The sequence below is a fragment of the Athene cunicularia genome (assembly GCF_003259725.1).
Source record: "Athene cunicularia isolate RWA chromosome 2 unlocalized genomic scaffold, athCun1 chr2_part1, whole genome shotgun sequence".
NCBI lineage: Eukaryota > Metazoa > Chordata > Aves > Strigiformes > Strigidae > Athene > Athene cunicularia.
The window spans coordinates 28,617,488-28,640,081 of NW_020799095.1; the positions used below are offsets into that span (position 1 = coordinate 28,617,488).

Consider the following 22,594-nt stretch of genomic DNA (forward strand, 5'->3'; position numbering starts at 1 on the left):
CAACATTTATGTGCTACAGATCAAGCCAGATCCCATTGCTGTACACTCAGGTAAATTTATAATCACGCTCAAGAGGGAAGAAGGTCAATGGCAGGAGGAAGATACATGTGTCGATTCACAGACAGACAGCATTCTTCAGCTCAACAGCACAATTAAATGGTACAAGGAATTCAAAAGACTTCTATTGCTTTGCACTTATTGTATAGCAAATGTTCAAGGTGTTAACCAAACACAGAGTCAATAGGACTTGCACAATTTTTTACAATGTTTACAGTAAATTACTAGACCTATTTGTCCAAAATTTTACATTCAAAAATAAGGCAGAAATCACTTCCAAGTGATCTGAATTTCATGCAGCAAGCAGCTTCTCAGGATTTTATACAACAAAGTAGCGTGTGAGAATCTAATCTGAATGAAAGTAGAAAATGAACATGCCAAGATGAGTTTCATTATGCACATCTGATTTGCAAGACGTGAAATCAAATAGATTTGCCTACTGATACAACCTTCAGTCAGAAACAAATGGCTGCTTGGCTATTTCTCCAACAAACAAGAAAGCCCAGCCTAAGAGAATACTGCTTCACTTTCTTCAATAGCACAGTCCCATTCACTCTGCTGCTTCCTCACCACAGGGAATCATCTTTATCTGACTACAAAAAGAGAAATCCATCATCCAGTAAAAGGAATTAGCCCACTTTCTTTCACTTTCCTAGGGTACTACAACAAATACTCAAATAGCAGAAAAGTAATGGGTTTGATAGGAAGGCAAGGGCTTGGTACTACTGATCCTGCTCCCAAGTTGTAAACACACAGGCTTGCTGTCAATTTAAGTTTCCACATGCATTCCTTCAAATTTTAAGAAGAAATGGCTGATTTTGTGTCTTTGGAGGCAGGTATGTATCTTTTAGTCTTTCCAAATAGTAGGCCAAGATCACGAATTTTTTATTCCATCATTATGATCAGTAGGGGAAATAATTTAAAAAGCTGAAATGAATCTCAGGGAAAGCATTAAAAAACCCCAAACCCTACAATTTGCCACATGCAGCTGGTGATAAAAACTAAGTATAATAATTCTGAGTACAAAGCATTATTCCAAACACCTCAGTCTGATCTTAAATTCTCCGTCTTCACCTACAGTTAAGGACACATCTCAGACACATTTTAGCAAAATGAGAAAGCCAAGAATTAGAGTTCATTGAGAATTAGGGATTCTCAGACATTTTGACCAAAATGCACTTGCTTGTTGTGCAAGTATTACAGGTTTTTCCAAATACCAGGCATGTCTGCGTTCTGCAGTGTGCCATGAGGGCTTAATCCTTCAGCAGTCAAACTGGGCACGTGCCAAAACAAACAGCACTCTTTTGACCTGTTTTGCTAATTTTTCTTCCCACTGAGCCTGTAGCCAGGGGATCACGGTGATGCATGTTACAGATTCACCTTACATACCTACAATCAGGTGCTAGAAAAAAAATTTCTGTATCTATTCCTGTATCATTTTAGATCAAAGTATAAACAGCCGGGGCCAATCTACCAGTAAAACAGCAGCAAAGCTAGGCTCTCATGGAACGGCTGGAGCCAGTGTTGGCCCAACCATTTGCCCCCAGCATCCATCTATCTTCCTCAACAGTACATCATAGCAGTGATTCTCCTTCTCCGGGGATACCACCTAGGCCAGAGGTTCCTCAATTTCTCATGAGGACAGAGAGGTAATAGGGCTACATTACTTCAGCCAACAACTCCTTTTGAAACAGCAGAAGAGCCCCTGTAGTGTTTCATCTGTTCTTAAAGTACAACCTCCTCCTGCTGTGAAGTAATTCAACTGTTTCTCTAGTTCAAGAAGCAGAAGTCTGGGCTACAGGTGCTGAATTTGGATGGTGCGGTGTAATATGGGAATTATATAATACTCAGTGGGATAAAAAGGTAAACCAAACAAAATTAAGCAGGTGAAGGAGTATTACTATAACATTAGGAATATTCTTTGCATATGCACTCTTATCCACACTCAGTCACACACACTCTTTTCAAAATACATTTTAAAGACCTTGCAAAAGATGTTATGAAGCAGGAGAACAAAGTTATATATAATTGTTGTAATTCACAACCACTTAGCCAGAGCCTGCTATTTATAACAGAGAATGCAGAGAGCCCAGTAATTTCAATTTAATATTCAACTACCATTAGAATAATTTAAGTATTTTTTACAGATCTGCAGTCAGCTCTACTAAAGCAAATGAATATTTCTAACCAATCTATGTTTTGTAACACATTCACAAATTTCATTCACCACTGAATGAAATAGCTTCAGGGAAGCGCTTTGCTTTGCTTTTAACTTTCAGTCTGTTCCACTGATTGATGGGACATATAGCAACCCCGTTGCCTTACTTCAATCCAAGGCATGTGGCTTTCAGATACGCACTGTGATTTTACTGAAGGGTTTCAGTAAAAAGGCACAAGCTGAAATCTATACCTTTTTCTCATATTACATAGATCCCAATAAAAAGCTTACATGTGTATAATGTCTGGAACTTATAGTGATGTGTAACTGAACCATTAACAATACAAAATAACTAAATTTTCTTGAAGATAGATGCTAATGAAACACAATACATGCACTGGCATGGCAGAATGTACATACTTCTACATTTAGAAGACATTTTTATGCACATCAGCTGTCATTATGCTCATCAATCTCAAAGCTACTGAGAGTGAGTGCACCTCTCATTCTCATTTATTAAAAATACTCAGTGAAAAAAATAATTTTCAGTATCTACCTAACTTAATGACCCTAGAAAATTTTAACACATATTTCCTTGTTTCAGTGGTTATTCTGTCCCATGACTGTCATATTCTCTCTGCTGAGCATGGTAGACTTGCCTCATATATCATTCACTAGTCAAAGTTTTTAAACACTTTAAAGCATATATTCAGTATTACTGTCAGAACAGCAGAAAAATCTACTTGACAGTATATTGTGCTTTTACCCCTAAAAATTAATTTGGTATGAATATTGAAAAAGTAGTACAACATTAAAATACAAACAAAACATCAGATTAACAAGATGATTAATATCTTGTGATATGAAGGTAGTATGTTACATATGCAATGTGGTCTCAGCTTCTATCACTGGAGCACATGGCAGTCAGTAGCACTTTGCATTAATTCATCATGATCTACGCACAAGCGCAGCAACATCAATAAATACTTTCTGCTTCTGTTCATTTACACACAGGATTAAATGAAGAAAAACAGCACTTACTTGCTTTTCCCTTTGTATACTGTAGCATAGGACCCTTCCCCTAGTTTTTCCAGTTTTTCATATGAATCTGCCTTTCCAAACTTCGGGCTTGTAGGCTACACAAAACAAAAAGAGCAAAAAGAGATGGCCTTTCAGCACGTATTCCACCGCAACATTAATGGCTTTGATTCATCCTTACCAAAACTCATAGACCTGCATGTTTTCAGCAGGCAACAATTAAAAAAAAATAAAATTAATAGCAGAGCTAATGAAAAAATATTAATAGGCTACTTAAATAATACATCGTTCAACACCCCAGATGGTGGTTGCTGATATCATACACTTACATCACTGGAACTACCAAAAGGATTTTGTTCTTAATCAAAGAGACGTTTCTGTTTTATTTTTCACATGTATCACTTCATACAGGGAAAAAGATCATTAACAACTAAGCCATCTTATCTTTGTTAAGAGATCTAAGCAATAGTGTTAATATGCCCTACAAAATCAGATTAAAAGAGCTTTTAAATTTTCCTTTTATTTTTAGACTGAAGCCCACCCCAAAACATTGCTCTAAGTAGTCAATGTCTCCGTAGATCAACCACTGTCCAGATAGTGGTCAAAATACTACAGGAAAGAATCTTCAACGAGAGTACCTTGATTCTGAATTATATTTGCATCTTCAGATTGTCTGTATAACCACACCATACTTCTAATGGCATGTATATGCAGCACAGATGCATAAATCCTGTAGCCTTAATATTGCAGCCTAAGTGAGGGATCTAAAACTGAGCCAAGCTCAGCAATGATTTTTGCTCAAAGGGCCAGATAGCTCAGCTGGCCTTTGCAACAGACTGGTACTTACCCAACTTTTACACAGTCCTAACAGAGAACACCACAACACTGCAAAAACGTAAGTTCACCTGACATGAAAACCTTCTGATGAAGTTCTTGGAAAATGTTTTGAGTTTTTTGAAGTGCATTCCATTTTCCAAAATTTCCCCATTTTCTAGTGGTCTGGAAGGAAAGAGCTTTTTATTTTCCCCATCAAGACCAGAAGGACACTGCAAAAAACTGACCTGCAGATGCCCTCAGCATTATCTACATATATTTTAGACTGCAGTGCTCAGATGTCCTGTACCTAAACAAACCAGAAGAGTATAGAGCAGAAACTTGGAAGGTCAGCACTGATGTTCAAATCACATACAGGGACTGATTTGTTAGTATTCTGGTTATAACATTACAAAGAAAACCAGCCAAGTAAATCCAGGATGTTTAGGGTTGATTCAACTGGGAGACTCTAAGCCATGCATAGCTGCACACAGTGCACACTCACATTTAGGATCTTATGCCTGATTTACAAAAAGTACAGAAGTTTCAGGTTTTTTAACAGAAATTAACATTACAGTACAGGACATACATGTGTGTAAATTCCTTTAAAAGCATGGTTGAAAGTTTTAAATCAACTGAACCTAAAAATTACTTCTATTTAAACAGACAAGAACATCCCAGGTAAGATGACTTGGTACCTCATATCTCTCCACTATACCCAAGTAACCATTAGCAAGAAAATGCAAGAATTCTCTTTACTTAACTATTCTACATTTGTCCTAAGTTAAAATTCTGGCACTTTGGCATATATACATCTTTTCCAAGACTAACATCCCAATTTTCTATTGAACAGTATCAGGATATACACATGTATGTTTGCAAAATTGAGTCCTTTCATCTCCCTCCAATACAACAAGAACAACCTATTATTTTGCTATCAAATTCCTAAATATTAATAGACTTATGAAAATTTGTCATATGGGAATTCTCAGATCTTCTTCCTGTTACATTATTTGGAACAATTCATTACAGATAAGGCAGTAATACTCTCAGTTCCCAATCCGTGCTTAAAAACACATTCTGCCTGGTTAGAGAAAATTTTAACAGTTTTTTTTAATCACAGTTTTATTACAGATGTCACTAATAGAGGTGACTAAAATATTTATCCAAGTAGCCTTCTCATTTAAGTATCCAATTATGGACTAATGCCACTTTACAAAACTATAGAAAAAAAAAAGTGTTTGGACATTTAAGTGTCTTCTGTATAATGAAGAGGGACAGCAAAGCATTTCCCAAATTGCAGGCTGTAGCAAACACACAGTGAGTAGCTTTGTTTGGAGTGGAAATGCTGCCCTAGTTAACAGTGAATAGTTCACTGCTGGTTTCCTCATAGCAAGAAAGAAAAAGGACAGGGTTTATACATGTGTTTCACATCCATTCTTATTTTCACACTGAGATTTACTTTTATTTTATACCTCTGGAAACCATAATATAAAGGTCACCATAATTTGTAATGCCTTAAGATCTTGACAGGAAACAGGATGCCTTTAATCCATTACCACACAGTAAATCATCAACAGTAATTATTCCTACAACCTCAGGCTCATTTCTCCATACTCCAGCTGCCAGAAGCATAGATTTAAGGTCATGCCTTTTGACTCATGCTTCTCCTGGTAGCTGCTGCATCGTCACCGATAACAAGCAAAACTCTCCAAGTTCACATTGGTGGGACCAGGAGGAGATCTCATTCCTGACTGTACAGAAGAGGTGCTGGTTTTGACTGTCTCGTCCTCAGGGGCAATCCCACACAGTGCCCTGGGGCTCAGCTCCGCAGCAGCAAGGCTGCCCTGGCACCCTCGCCAAGCAGTCCAAATCACCTGTCCAGTACCTACTCATGCTGGGTAAGAACAGACCAGAAACAACCAGAAAACAACCCGAAACCCAAGCTGGAGCCACCGCCTGTCCCACATGCAGTAAAACCACGTGGCTGATACCCTCCTCTTTCCAGGTTACAGTGCCTCCGCAGTGGAGCTCAGCTCTATTCCAACTGGATCACTAGATGGGATTGCCCACGTTCTCACACTATGTGAAAATGGACATTGTTTTTCCTTGTATTTGTAATCTTAAAAGGCTTACATTTTTTGAAGGTATTTGGTGTAGAAAAGCACTTCAGAGGATTTTATCCAAAAAAATTTAAATAAATCCTTAGGCAGCAAAAGACTTTGCAAACTAATTTGCATAATACTTCTTAATAAAACACCAAGACAGATCTCACTCAGCATATGCAATCACTTTAGAAAATGAAGGAACAAATTTACCATTTCTACAACATTTTCTCTTTTTGTTTTTCTTTTTAAATTAAGGCTCACACATTAATTCAAACTTACAATTACAAATTGCTTATGAAGGTAAGAAGTTCAGACACTTCTTATGTTTTCTTTTATTTCCAGATTATAAAGGAGGCAAAGACTGACCAAGATAATACAAAACCATGAAACTTCCCAAAACTTAAGTTTTAACCTTGAAGGGATCTAAATAAAGGGCTATGAAAGGGATCTAAATAATCTGAAGGTCCATGTGACTGCTGAAAATTATAATCTTTTCAGTCTATTTTATTGATGCACTCCCCCTTACATATAGTTTCATAACCATTAATTTTGTTGCTCTGATTTCTCAATATTAGTCTGTCTTTTTTGTGGTACTTTTTTTTTTTTTTTTTTTTTTTTTTTTTTTTTTTTTTAGCAAATGCTAATATTAAAATCAAATATGGAAAATTCACTTTTAAGTATAATTTCTTCCCTTATTTTATTCCTTACAGTAAAATATATGGGAATACATATACACAGAGATTTATGTTTGTTGGGTTACAAGAGTCCCATACTCTCCCTAGGACGTGGTTGACTGAAATACACACAGGAAGTGAGACATATCCAGAGCACATCAGATGTACAGTTCTTGCATCAGCCACTGACATATCTCACAAGCAGTAGACTCACAAGAAGTTTCCCTATATTTTATAAAAGTGGTGCAGTTCTCCAATTTGACCCAGACAAGATTTCTCAACAGAAGAGAGTACTGATTTTAGCTGAATTTCATCTAATTTTAGCTGAACGCGCATATTTTGATGCACACTCATTCAAAGCTTTTTGAAGATGCAACATTACAATACTTCTACCACTAATAATTTTCCTTTCTCCATACTCCTCCTTACTGCTTTTTAACCCTCTAAAACACTGATGTAGAACCACACAATCATTTTGGTTGGGAAAGACCTTTAAGATCATGGAGTCCAACCATAAACCTAACACTGCCAAGTCCACCACTAAACTATGTCCTTAAGTGCCACATACACACATCTTTTAAATATCTCCAGGGATGGTGACTCAAATGCTTCCCTGGGCAGCCTGTTCCAATGGTTGACAACCCTTTTGGTGAAGAATTTTTTCCTAATATCCAATCTAAAACTCCCCTGGCACAACTTGAGGACATTCCATCTCATCCTATCACTTGTTACTTTGGAGAAGAGACTGTCACCCACCTCACTACAGCCTCATTTCAAGTAGTTGTAGAGAGCAATAAGGTCTCCCCTCAGCCTCCTTTTTTCCAGACTAAACAACCCCAGTTCCCTCAGCTACTCCTTGTCAGACTTGTTCGCCAGACCCTGCACCAGCTCCGTTGCCCTTCTCTGGACACACTCGAGTCATTCAATGTCCTTTTTGTAGTGAGGGGCCCAAAACTGAACACAGGAATCGAGGTGCAGCCTCACCAGTGCCGAGTACAGGGGTGAGATCCCTTCCCTGTCCCTGCTGGCCACGCTATTGCTGACACAAGCCAGGATGCCATTGGCCTTCTTGGCCCCCTGGGCACACTGCTGGCTCCTGTTCAGTCAGCTGTCAACCAAAATATGTCACGACATAACTTGACTGTGATATAAGAACAATCTTTGCCATGTACAAAGACTGGTTATTTACTGAATGTATAATTTTTTTGTTTAATTAATTGAAGTCTTCAAATCTTTTATATAAAAATTTTATCATGATTTGTTGCATATAAGCCAAAGGGAGATCTCCTCCCTATAGCCACACAGACGTGTATATACTGAATATCAGTGGGACTACTTAGGCGTAAAGAAGCCCGTCACTCAGTGTTAGAGCTTTGTATTTGAAAAAAAAAACCAACAAACAACCAACATCCAAAGCTAAGAAAAAATAAAACACAGGTGCATGTGTGATCAAGATTGAACTATTTAATGGGCAAAAAGTTAAATAAACAATAAACAACCAGCCAGCAAGAAACTAATACCACTGGAAAATCAATGAGAAGGGAATTTCCATGCTAGGGAGAAATCTTTCAGAGAACTCAAATGGGAAAGACAGATGAATTACTAAGACAGAAGGGAGTAAAGGTCCTCATGACTCTGAAGAACTGAACATAGACCAAAGTCACTGTGAAAGTCAGCACAGGTTGTGGTGGATCATGTCATACCCGAAAGAACATTGGCAACTGGAGCACAGAACAGTGCACATCTTTCCATTCAGAAAACCCACTGGGAGTTTTACTTGTTTGACTTTATGCTTCACTTTCCTTGAAAATAGTTCCCATTAAGGTAGTTTTCTTCTTATTAGCCTACATGTTTCCCAGTGCAAGATTAGTCTACAAGCACCACTGAGCACAGGGGGTAAGCATCTTTAGCAGCACAGCTTACAGTAACCAAGATTAGATATTTTTCCCCTCTGGTTAAGGAAATACAGATGATAGTAACAAGGATAGAAAGAGTATGCCAAAACGTTGAATACAGAAATAGAAGAAGCTAATGTTTCAAACTGACATGAGAGTATTAAAAATAACAGAGAGAAAAAAAAATGAAACTATCTTTTCTGACCAGGTCATTTCAAATAGCCATTGCATTGATATATACTGTAGGCGGGATAACAGGTTTAAATCTAGATCTTGCAGTATGAACCCTTGCACTACACTGCCACGTGAATACCTCTCTCTTGGAAATTTTAAATATCTATATAGTAAAGAAAGCTTTAATGGAAAATTACAGTGAAAATCACCTGACTATTCTTATGGAAGTTGTGTGGGTTATGTTCTCATGCATTTTTCATAACTGCAAAACAGCTTGTGAATGTCACACTTAACCATCACACTCCTGAGCCTAAGTTTTAAATAGACCTTTTTTTTAAAAAAAAAAAAAAAAGAATCTGCAGGATATTAAACTTCAATATAAAACTATCCTCAAGGGAAAAATATTATGTTCACATTACCACTGTAAATTATTGAAAATAAAAACTAAAGATCTGTTTTGTTATATGCCTCAAAAGAAATACATTCTTTGCTAGGAAAGCTTGAAAGTAAAAGGTAGGCCAAAAGGCTTAACTGAGATTAAATTACAAGATTTTTTTTTTTTTTATTTAAACCATTTTATATTTTGTCATCTTTGACACAATGGTAAAGCTTCTTTCACAAAACAATATGCAAATTTCACACTAATTTCAGGTTGTATCCAACCTACAACAATAGGTCAATTTGATTACACTTTCTTTTCTTTAAAGCTTGCAAGTTGGACTGTTTTCCAGGGCAATGTCCAAGGGATTCAAAGACATTCAAGAATCCAAGCCAAGCCTTAATCTCAGCTCTCCTGCCATCTGATCCCATCCTGTTGCTTGCATCTTTCTAACCCTTTAGCACACAGCCATAAATTAAGAGTAACCTGAGCAGATATGACCATAGAGCTCTCTGTGAAAGGGCTGGATGCAGTTTTCAAAGCTGTTTACTTGTTCTCCAGGCTATTAAAGCACAAGAGCTGGACAACTGCTACATTTTATCTGTCTTATCTTCTAGGGAGTATCCCCCAAGTCAATGATGATTAAAGCTCCCCTTGTGCCAGAAAAGACAAATCCACTCTCTACACTGAACTCTGAAATTATCTTTCCTCAATAAAAAGTGTCAACCAGGAAGGATGCAGTTATCCTAGTAATAAATACTAAAACTGGAGAAGGTAGCAGACACCTGAAGAGGAGGACAGGCGAGAAACCCACACCAAGTGTTTAGGCAGACAGAAACAGTGCTTAACTTTTAGATAAAATTCTGACTTTAGCATCTGCTTTAAAGTTAGATTTCTTACACAACTGATTTGCAACATGTAAACATGATCAGTTCATGCCTTTTGTTTGCATTTTTTTTGTGGAAAGTTGCATATAACAGGGCTGAAAATTTATAATAATTACAGAAACAGAAGAGAGGCTGCTCCCCCCAAATAGTGCAGAATCAATGCAGTAAAGCATTGCTTATTCAATTATTTTTATCTGAATGATTTTTCTTACATTTACGTGAGTTGGTAGAAGATTAGTGTTTTGTTGCATTTAGTTTTTAAAAAGTAACTGAAAGGTAGTACCTATACCTTAGCATGACATTTGAATTTATTGCCATGGATCTTAAGCCATTCAAGGAGAATCAACTGATGCATATCACTACATAACTAAATCTTAACCAGATGGCTAACTTATAAAACCTGCAATGTTCTATTTACATACTGTGCAAAAGCACAATTTTAATGTATAAAATGTGTACACTGAATGCAATAAAGCTTCACCTTGCACTAGAGAAAAATAAATAAGGCCACATGCCTAAACACCATGGATCTCAAATAAAACTTTCAGAGAATTAGTCAAACCATCTTCCAAAGCCAGTGTTGTTTTGGGAAGAGTGGCATGTGTTTATTTTTGAGTTGTGCTTTTTTTATTTTGTCCAGTTTATTCTGTAGTTTTACAATTTCTTCAGTTAGGGAGAAAAGAAAAGCAAGTGTCTTCCCTTTGAAGGCAAAAGACTCAGCAAAAGATATTTAGAAAGATACATACAAATAGACAGATAAGTACACATAACTATAACTACATGTACTTTATATATATATATATATATATATATATATATATATATACACACACATATATATTGTATTGGGCTGGATCAGAGCAAAGGTTTATCAAGCCAAGTTCCCTTCTTCTAACAGTGGCAGACAGGTGATGCACAGGTAGGCAAACACCTACTTCACTACCTCCAAGGTGAATGTTATCCATTATTTTGATGCAATAAAAGGATAAATCTGTTCTGCTGGAAATTTTATTCCATAATAACATCCAATTTCAATCATCTTAAACAAATTGGAAATCACACTCACGGATGCTTTCTTATGTTTAAAAGAAGGGGGAAGAAAATGCAGTGCAATGTGACTTTTACATAATGAGTATGTAAATGTCAGATGGAAAGACTCTAAGTGTAAAAATTTAGTTTGTCTTATAAGAACAAAAAAATAGCATGCTAACTTCTGTCTGTATGCTACTGCACTGACTAACACAGGATTTCTGCCAGGTTGCAACAAGATGTGACATTAACTGCAGAAAATTACTTAATGTTCAAGAGCAAATGATTTATTTTCCAGGTGACAATCTCTGGGCAGGAACACAGAATTCCAGCCTCCCCAGACCTCTGTGTGTTATCTTTCCCATCACAAGGTGCAGAGAATTTTGAAGGTACGGAGAACACCAAATGGGTATACATGCCACCTGTGGAGTATTATTTGGTGATCTTCACCAAGCACTGAACCTGGTACCTACCTGAGAGCTGATAAAACTTCCGAAACTAATCAAAACAGAAGCTAATGCCCCAGGGCATTATAAACAAGGTCTTTCAGGTCACATCTTAAAAAATGTTATTTCTGAGACAAATAAAGGACTTTCACCTGAGTAGAAGCAGTGGTACAGAGACTGCAAGCCTCAGCCATGTACCTTCTGTAAGAGATCACTTCCCTATCCAATGGCTACGAAGGACTTCAGTCTCTTCATTTTCATTGCCTAAACAGAAGCCTATCTCTAATTCATTCCTCTACTAATCAAGCATAGAAAGTGCAAATTGAAGGGCACATACATCGGAGTTTCTTCAAGTAAAGCTTACAGAAAGCAGAGCCAAAACTGAAACACAGCTACACAACTGTATCCACTATGATCCAGAGGGCATAGGACGCTCAAGAACGTTTACAGAAACTGAAATGCTCATTCAGACTGATATAATCTATAGAGCAGAAGAATTTCCAGAGAATCAAGTGTTAACTCAATAAAGGAGAATATGTAGCAGTCCTCTGACATGGAAGAAAAAGAAGTACTGATCAAAAGAGGAAGTAGCAAGGGCATTGCTGTACAACATCAGGACTAGAAAAAAAAAAATGAAACCCAAACCCATTCATCAATTCAAGTGTATTCAGAACCAGAGAATGACAAATTCCTGCAACTAACCACACAGACATACGCTCAATGAAATGTGCATTGGAACATCTTCTGCCTGAGGCAACATATTCAGTCTCCGGAAGAAGGGGAGCAGCTTGATCGTATCTCTGCCTTGGACGTCCAAACTCAGGTCTGCCAGGCAGGACCAGGTGTGACCTGCGATCAGCAGAGGGCTAACCCCACCTTTTGCTGTGAAGTTCTGCTCCTTCCTTCTTCCTTGTCATGGACACTGACATTATTCCACAAGTTACTCCTTCCCAGGTACTCTTCAGATCACTCCTTGTGAGGAAAACTCAAAAATTACTAACAATGCCTCCAAGCAGAAGGAAGAACTGAGTTCACCGAATAGAGCTGTAAAAATCAGGGAGAATTATGGGAAGTGGAGAAATCAGAATTATTTTTCAGGAAATTCCTATGCACCTACGTGAGATGTCCCCAGCAAGTCTGTGTGAGTCAGCATAGGATAAGATTACCAAAATTGTATGTTTAGCTAGGGCTCTAACTAGCAGCATGCTAGAAGAGGAAGCATTAACATAATTTTACATAAGAAAATACTGGGATCATAGGAGATTTCATGGATGCACTAGAGTACCAACCCTCTGGAAAAGAGAAAGATGCCCATAACACAGTTTCACAAAAAGTCTTCTTCAAAATTCTGGAAACAAAACAAATAATAAAAAACAAGTACATACAACGTTAACAGAAATTAATAATAGTTTCTAACAGGAACTAGTAAGAACAGCAGAGATGGGGAGCAAGTTAATGCCACAAAAAAACTTGAGGAAAAAATTCTAAAATGTCATTTAAATTGTTAGGTGTGGTGACAAACAATAATCAGGCATCATACACAAGTAAACACAGTGTAAACGGTTCCATCCATCCCTAATGACTGTAAAAGTTTTATACTAAGAACTGCTTGTTATGGAATCATCTGGAACACGCCAGAGACATCTTTGGCAGCCAGGCAGTGATGAAGCAGCAAATTTGGTTTTGCTACAGATGGTTACATTTTAAAATGTAACCTTTTCTAAAAAGGACAGTCCCCTGGAGGCATGACATCTTATCCGTTAAATTCATATGGTTTAAACAAAGCTCATGAACAGAAAATGAATTTCAGTCATTTCTTCTAAGAAGCCTGATAGGATTCAGTCAAGCTTCTGTAGGAAGGACAGAAGAAGTCCAGAAGACAGAACAAAACAAAAAAGGAAGGGAAAAAAAAAAAAAAAGAAAATGCAATCAACCTCTTAAAATTTTTTCACAGCAACTAAGATTTGAAGTGTGACATCCATTCTGCTTAGATCTGGAGTCTTCAACTCAAAGGTCACATTACTATGGATTTTTCTTGCCAAAGCGTAACAGAAATAGTTTTTCAATAATTCTGAAGGTCTTTTGGGAGAAAACTGGTTTGGGCATTATTCATGAAAGATATGACATTTTATTTATCTAGTTTCTTTCAAAATACTTGAGAATAAAACAACAATGATAATGTGTTGCCAAACTGTTCTCAGTTGTTTCTCTCCTCTCTCTCACACACACATATACACAGTTTCCGACATGGAAATAAATGTTATTTTTACTACTTGATTTTAAAAAGAGAATTTTAAAATGTAAACAAAATCTGTTAAATCTGATCTGTTTCTCCAAAACCTAAATCTCAATATCAAAAAGGCAATTCATATGTCTTACTAAACTTCATGGGAAATAATTCCTTTTCACAAATAAGCAACCCTCTGCAAAATTTGAAACATAAACATTACAGCAGCTGTAATGCCATAGCAAAATCAGGAGAGGAAAATACTTAGAAATTCTGTAAGACACCCTAGCTAATATCTAAGAGGAATTTCAAAATATATTCTTTTTCAAGTTCTATTTTCTTATTCTATTTTATACATAACATTACAAATATATATGGGAAACATCTCTAAGAGCAGCCAAGAGCTTTCTGGTTTGTTTCGACATAATCAATTCCTTCTTAAGCAAGAAAACATTTATCTGGTGTTATTAATTTGTGCTCAGGTGTTAGGACCGTGCACTTACAGAGCTGGGACTGGAATGCCTCCTGACTTTAGGTGATTCCTTCCCTGCAGATGAAGTTTTGAAGTTAATGCAAGCGTTGTTCTCTGAATGAACCCTCTTCACTTGATTAGCTGGTTTCTCAAATGGATCAAAACTACTCTGCGTCCTCTGAACCCGGACTTTTTTATCCTCAGGAATTGTATCCAGAGGTTTGATCACTGAATCCATTCCCTGGCAGTTCCGTGTAGACATCTTTGTGACACATATCTGAAAGGAAAAAACAACATTCATTGACTCTTAACAGGCTTAAAGTCCATGTCAATTCATACATCAGCCAGCATCAAAAAAGGCACTGGACTTCATAAGCATTCATTTTCTTGCAATCAACACATGCATTTTACATAGAGATACATTTTCCATAGGGGACACACACCACAGTCGTAACAACAAAGAGCCTATCTTTGTACAGCGTACTGAAAGATCCTGAAAAAGAAAGACAAAAGAGGAACATACATAAAATTCACAATTTGTGTTTTCTTGTACAATGTGTTCTTAGCAGTAATGCCACTTCACTTTGTTCTCCAATCTAGCCACCAATATCCGCAAGCAGTATTGATTTCCATTTGTTTAAAATTGGATGAGACCAAACTTAAATAAATGATGGTAGTTTGTGTGTGCACTTCGGTGCTGGCCTGCTAAAGATCTGATACCGGTATATTACTGTATTTTTAAATAATGCTTATACAGTGTTGTTATTATTATTATCACCATATGTCTCAGAAAATCAAATCAGTAAATCAATTCCCAGGCACTGAAACGTGAGACTGCAGCTTAATGGCACACTAAAGCCAGAAGTTCAATTCTTTGTTACTGTGAAGTACGACTCTGCCAAGCCCTGAAGACTACAACTTGCTGCTTGAACTACCAAAATACATTACTGCTAGTTCAAACAAACTAAATGAGCAGAACAGTGAGCTTAGATACTCCAGCCATGTATTAAAATTAAAAACATAAATGTACATTACAACATATAAGACATTTTTTTTAAATCACATGGTGGGGGATTGTATTTGAGGCCTCAGCTTCTGTTTTTGTCCATAAAAGGCTAGACTTTGGCTTAGGAAGAAAATAAATAATTTTAGCTTTCAGGCTACAGGGAATACCTATGAAGTGTGATGGAAACAGACCCAAGAGGCTCTTTAAATCATAAGGCAAATCAAAAGAATATACAATGTCCTTTTTCCATTATATTTGCAAGTATTTAAGGATAGACAGTGTTAATTTGCTGTCAACTGTGCTGGTTCACATACATACAATTAAAGAAGCATAATGTTCCATTCAAGTACCTACAGTTTAAGCATTTTTGAAAACTCGCTGTCATAAAACAGCTAACATGAAAAACATTTTAAAAATACTTCTACCACTTAATCAGGATTCTTCACCCATAACCCAAAGTGTCTCCAGTACAAACTTCTCCAATAAATTATTCTTTGCCATATCCCCAGAGGAATTCTGTGCCTTAAAATCGAACTTATTTCAATTCTTTATAGAAATACTGGGTGACTATACCTTGTGTTTTTTACGTTTTGTTGTTTGGATGATCCACTGTAACAGTAGTTCAAAGATTTCTTTTGTACATTAAAAATTTAAAGTACACTTCCTGCACAGTGCCATCTGGCCAAATGATCACACACCAGGTCAACTCTAATGACGGACGTTACCAGCATTACAAACCATGTTTTATAAGGATTCACATTTCTTCTCGTTAAAGTGGTTTCTCCAAGACTAAGATTTTACCAAGTTTTAAGTAAGAAAAGGAACAGACTCCCTTCATTCCAAATGCTAATTCCCTCTCAGGCCAAAATTAAGGCAATTATGTAATTTTGGTCTATTACTTAAGGGAGAAAAGACATATTACTTCAGAGAGAAAAGATAAAGAGCTGTTGCACAAAGAAGTTTTAATTAGCCTTCTTGTGAAATTAATTGGCTGCTTTTCCCTAAAACAACTTATATGCACAGATATGCACCCACATACTTCCCACTGGCCCCTCTAGATCTATGTTCTTGCAAGGCTTGCTACCAACAAAGATGTTTTAACATAATGTAAACTGAAATTACTATTAAAATAGCAGTGCTTTCATTCTGCTTGACATAGATGCAAGTAAATCAGTAAGTATTTCTCAGCCTAACAAATCCTACGATCTAGAAAACTGGGGCAGGAGGTAGGTAGGAAAGGTTCAAAAGCTTCACCCCCTTTCACGTTACCAAAGGCCACCTGTAGCAAGGTAAAATGTTTGGAATCAACAGTTATTAAACATACTACAGATAATAATGCCATGAGTGCTGCTTCTAGTTTCTTTTTCTACTGGAAAATCTCCACATTTAGCTCTAATGTGGGCCAAGAAAGCATTGCATTTAAAAAAAGAAAAAAAAAAATGCAAGACATCTGTTACTATTGATCGTCTCTACTGGAAGCAGTAATAGTTTGGAATTAGTTATTGTAGGGAGACACTTTAACCTTCAGGTGACTTGACTGGATCTGGAGTAGGATAAAAATCCCCACAATCATCTTCTAATAGCCAGCTTCAAACTTGCAGATGACTAAACCCAAGGCATACACCAACCAGTCCCCCACTCCGAAGTCGAACACCTCAGTGGATGCGCAGGCTGAACACCAGCGTCACCAGTGGAGAAGACTGAACACCTCAGAGAAGTGCAAACGCAGGGGCCGCTCGCCATGCACCTCTGCAATGGCAGAGCTTCTCCTGCCAGTGCTGGCAAGGGGTTTCATTCATTGTTTCTCTCTCACCTGTATCGATAGTTCCCCAGCAGAAACAGAACATTCCCTCCAAGTGCCCGCTGACCGCAGCACACTGTGAAGCCAACAGAGCTGAGCTTATGCTTTTGTTGAAGGGTATAAATTTCCTACCCGTTTACCCTGCCTATAAAACTCTGAAGAGAAACAGTATTTAAGCAATTGTTCTACCTTCTGTCATTGATAGGCCAAGTCCAACCCTGCACTGAATCTCTGCTCTGTGAAATCTGAAAGGAGCAGGTCTAATATGTCTGTACTGAGCACTGGCTATAACTTCAAAATTACACAGCTTAAGGTTGCATTGATAATTTCTGTTTCCCTCCATCAGCAAGAGCTAAGCTACCACAATAGCCTTGCTTTTGCCCTGGGCAGCAGGCACACTGACCTGCCACTCCTGTACTCCAGCTAACAGTAGAACTTTTTCTTTAGTGACTTATCATGCAAAAAAAGCAACAGTGTACTAAGCAAGACTGATGCATAATGTATTTTGGAGATCTTCCTGCACCTACAAATATTTTAGATTTCACCAGATCACTTTTTAAGAACAATATATGTTTGAATTTTTCTATTACACTAATTCAGCCTTTCAAGTATTGTTTTTCCCTTGTACTGCATAACAACAGTGATTCTTATAAATTTCAGTCTCTCAAATGACATATATAAATAGCACCAGAAGCTCTTAGACCTGTAAACCACTTCCTACCGCCTGTAAGTTCCTTGCTGGTAGTCAGGAAAAGCCCAATCCACCCCCTTATTTTCAGCTTTCTTTTTGCAAAAGAGGAAGTACCATTTTCCAGTTAAAGTATAGTATCTGTCACAAAGAACATTGGTTCATTTTCATACTATTTTAGATGCTCCCATGTGACCCTTTGGGCTAGTCAGAATTCCCCTCTGAGTCCATTTCGCCAGAACCTTTCCTTTTACCCCATTTCATCTGTTTTATCTACATAAGCCATAGGTTCTTCAGCGTGGGACTATTACTAACCCTACATGCAGAACAATCCTCATGCACTGCAATGAAGATGACAATCCAGAAAGTAGTGGAAACTATCTCTTGCCAGTGCAGCCTCAAAACTGGATGATTTTGCTGAACATCTGCTTTAGCTACAGTTAACCATAACAAAAAACAAAGTTAAAAGTGTAAAGAGCTCATAACATATAGGAAGCCAACCAATATGATTCATCACCCCTTCTTGCCCTTGCTCAATAAATCTATGTAATGCTGTACCTAAAACAGCGGAGCCCACGCACTCATTGAGATGCTGTAAATGCCACCACAGTTTAAAACTGGTGCTACATGAAGATGTGATCAATGGCACCTTAACTATTACAAGTACTTACCTCAAGTGTATGTAGAGACAATGCAGGTGATATCTTGGTTTGTCATATACAAGATAACAATTATGCTTTATTAAATGCAATCAAGAGAAAGAGGCAATAACTTTTCAGTATGAATGTGACAGCCATTTAAACAAACTTCTGTCTAGCAAACAGTATGAACCATTAATCAGTTATAATTACTCTTTCTTTAACAAAAGTCATCATACAAGTAAACATTAAGGTATGTCAACACTTTAAGTGATTCTTTCCTCTACAGGAGTTATTGGCATGATGTGGTACTTCTCCCACCACAAACTACATTCAAAGTGTAACTTCCAGAATTATAAACTGTTTCAGAAACTATTTAGCTTTTAAAAATGGTGCAATGAAATCTCACAGTTATCACTTTCAGAAGAGATATTTCTGCCAGTGGATCTCATAACTATGTAGAGCGGGGGAATGGGATCTTCATTTATGCCTTCTCTCTTCTTTATAGTAAACAGGATTTAAAAATAGGCCAATCCACTCAATACATTTAACAACTATAGATTATTACAAGTGGAACAGGCGATACACCAAAAACTGTCATGTAAGGATTGTTTGAGCAGACATTACCATCCTTCCAAACCTTGTATCAGATATTAAAGGCTCAAGGACGCCATTGGCTGATTCACCACCTCTGACTTTGGGCACGTTAGATGCTCCGAGACATGAAATGTAAGAGAGAATATGGCTGATTTCTGCCACCTAAGTTCCTGTCTGGCAGGAATCCCAACAGCAGTACCTCAGAGAAGCGTGCTGAAACCAAGATGTTGGCAAAACAGTGACAGAAGGACAAGGGGGAGATGATTAAAAAAAACCAAAAAAAGTGCTACCTATATGGAAAAAAGCTAAACCAAAAAAATGGTAATGGTGTACATGGTATTCACACCAGAGAACTTTACATGTAGGACATTCATCCCCCAAGTCTCTACTTCAGTTCCAACGTGAAAGTCCTGTAAAACCTAAACTAGATTCCAGCACCCAATCTCCTTTCGGAGGGAGTCTTGCTCTTCTCCACAGAGAACAGAGTGGTCCTAGAGAAACTCATTTTTTGTGTTTGAAGTTACTGCTTGGAAAAACACTTCTAAAGCAACACTCAGAAACTGTCCAGGGACTTGTTCTCTTTGTGGGAAAGGATTTAATCTGAAGATAGCAATGACTGTTTCTACCCAATGAGATTACAGTATTATTAGCTCAGAGTCCCTTACCCCTCCTTGGAGAAAAGATGCCTGTCAGCCCAGGTGTGGTCCAACAGAAATACATCTCCATGAACAGCCTGTCCATTACATTTCTCACATAAGGGTCATTAATGTTAAATACACAGTTGTATTTCCCCAAGTCATTTCACACGCTGCTGCCAAACAGTACACCAATATACCATGTAGTCACCAGAGCAATCACTATATCCCATACATTCTCCACACCCTGATGACTGAAGTAAACCCACTTTTAAAATTTGTCCACAATTATTTACTCAGCCTCAACTAAAAAGGTAAGGGAAAAAAAAAAAAAAAGAGATGATGAGACAGAAATAATTTTGCTGTTTAAAACCTACAGCACAAGCAGCCACTTTGCAGCTGCCAGAAGAGCTCTTCTCTACTTTTGAAAGAAATAGCGAAGGGAAGGTTTATCTAGAAAATGAGTAATCATATCAGTTCCAGTATTACTTAAGCTATCACAGATTCTGGCCATGTAAAGCAAAATAAAAGGCAGATCCATAAAAGTTAGTACAGTTTGGTATTAAAACATGGTGTTTCTCTATGTGTTTTTATTTATTTAAAGTAAAAAGAGCCATTACCACACAGCCAGAACATTAAAGGAAGGGCACTTCAAAATTCCTGATCTTGGAACCAAAAAAAGCATAACAGTTTATACTTTGCAACCTTCTTAGTTGCTGATCAGAATTAAAAGACAATGCATAACAGACAACAAAACAGTTTGGACAGCCTTTTTTTTCCCCTCTCATCCTACTCAGTCTAACAATCAATTTGAGAAGATCCCGAGGTTGCTCTAGGATAAATAGACTTAGTCATCGTTACATCAGTAAGGATCACTGGGCTACAGTTTCCTACAGCCCCCACTCTAACAACACAGTATTTATCATATCGCAAGACATAACGTCTGCAAATAGCCACATTTTTCCCATAAAGATTACTGCTGAAGTTAAGAGACTGAAATCACAGAAAGTGTATTTTTTTCTTCATGCATAAAATCCATAATAAGCCCCATTAAATAAATAAAAATCAGTATAACCATTCATGCAATAATTTCTAAATAAAGATGTCTCTTTGAATCACCTTATATAATTTCAAGAAACCTCCTTAATCTGCATTTGGGATTAATGTAAAGAAAAAATAGATGATTTATCAGATTTAGTTATTGTCATACAGCTTCAGTGCAATTTTTTTTTTTTTCACTTCATCGCTGTCAGCAAAATAAAGAGGTCCCAAGCAAATAGGATTCTTAGAATTAAAAGTTGCTGGATTAACTCATTTACTGTTTAAAGTAATGCAGCATTTAAAGAGTGAGTGTGATCAGTTAAAACACATAGGTAATTTATAGTCCTTCTGGTTCATGAATTTTAAAACCACTCATGAATGTCCCCTGAATTAATCACTTATTAGGGTACTTAGTAAAAGATAGGCTGTCCCATATCAGTGAAATTTATTCATATGAATAAAGATATCCTCAATAACAAAGAACATTGGTACAACAGACCAGACATCCTACCACACAGAAGGAAAAAAACCCTAAGAATGTTTGTCTAGTGTAAAGACATACTACTCCGAAGCTCATCACATCTTTTAGGAAGATGCATTATATCTGTTTTTTAATTCCTACATTTAACATCCTACAAATGCTTACTTTGGTCATCCAGTGCCTATGGATTCATGCAAAATACTAAAAAACTGCCATCCATCTACTACTTTCTATCATTCATTTTGACGGTGTACATCCTGGGAAAAAGTTGGGTAAATACCAGAGTAAACATCCAGAATTCTTACTGAAAAATCAGAAGACATCATCTGAATTCCCCCCATTTGTACTGTTTCAAGAGAAGTATGATGAAAGGACCCAATACAGGGAAACCCAAAATCTAGAACCCACTGAGGAAAAAATAAATAAATTACTGAGTGACTCAAGGCAAGAAAGTCACTTAACCTTTCCACAATTCTATTTTTCTGTTCATAATAACAACGATCCTGCCCCTATCACAAGCAGAAACTGAGAGCACTAAGTAATTTTGTAAAGCACTTGAGCTTTTTAAAGTGCAATGTTGTAATTTATAGATTATAATTTGCAGAGGCAAAGCCCTCTGGAAGGTAGCACAACAATCTAATTATCGCAGAGAATAAGACTTAGCACTTACATTTAGCTGACAGATGTATAAAGAAAAAATAATAAATAGCCAAGTGACTACTAACCTAACAGCTGAATTGCTGAGAGCATAAGGCCAGCATTAATTTTCACTGAAAAAAATCCTATCTGGATATGAGTTTTCATTATCTTTTATAAGCATGTTATTTTCTATTATGCCTTGGTACCATGGCAATTGAGAACTACAGAAGTCATCTGTGAATTCTGGCAGCACTGGAATTTGACATTTGCTACTTATAAAACACAATTTGGGAATGTTCTGGAGTAGTACAAGCAGCTTTGTTCAAACTAAAAATGCCACTATCTGGAGAATCATTCTCTTTGGAGAACAAAGCGGTAGGGTGGTTCTTTCTTGTTATAACCGCAGGTCTTGTCCACTTCTCAGCCCAGCTGGCAGCACTCTCCATCTCCCCTGAGAAGGGAGGCTTAGTAAAAGACTGCTGCACCCACAAACAGTAACATAAACAAGTGGAGAACAGAGTTCTGTTGGTAAGAAAGTTACAGTATAGGAAAAGATCAAGGAAGTACAAGTGATGAGATAAGGGAGTGAATAAAATCATGAAAGGGGAAGTAGAGCATGTAATGCTGCACATCACCAACGAGTTCATACTGGAACCACCAGGGCAATCAGGCCCAAATTTAAAAAAGGTTGTCCTGGTTTCAGCTGAGATA

At 37.2% G+C, this 22,594-nt stretch overlaps 1 protein-coding gene across 5 annotated transcripts in view; it reads right to left on the minus strand.

Annotated features, from left to right (window-relative positions):
* Positions 1–22,594, minus strand: part of CDK14 (cyclin dependent kinase 14) — a 320,641-nt gene that overhangs the window by 219,048 nt on the left and 78,999 nt on the right. For all 5 annotated transcript variants that reach the window (XM_026842539.1, XM_026842544.1, XM_026842542.1 and 2 more), the window contains 2 exons: positions 14,389–14,634; positions 3,257–3,351 (listed from right to left, as the gene is read on the minus strand). In XM_026842539.1, coding sequence (XP_026698340.1) covers positions 3,257–3,351; positions 14,389–14,634 — 341 coding nt within the window. The remainder of the gene's footprint in view (positions 1–3,256; positions 3,352–14,388; positions 14,635–22,594) is intronic.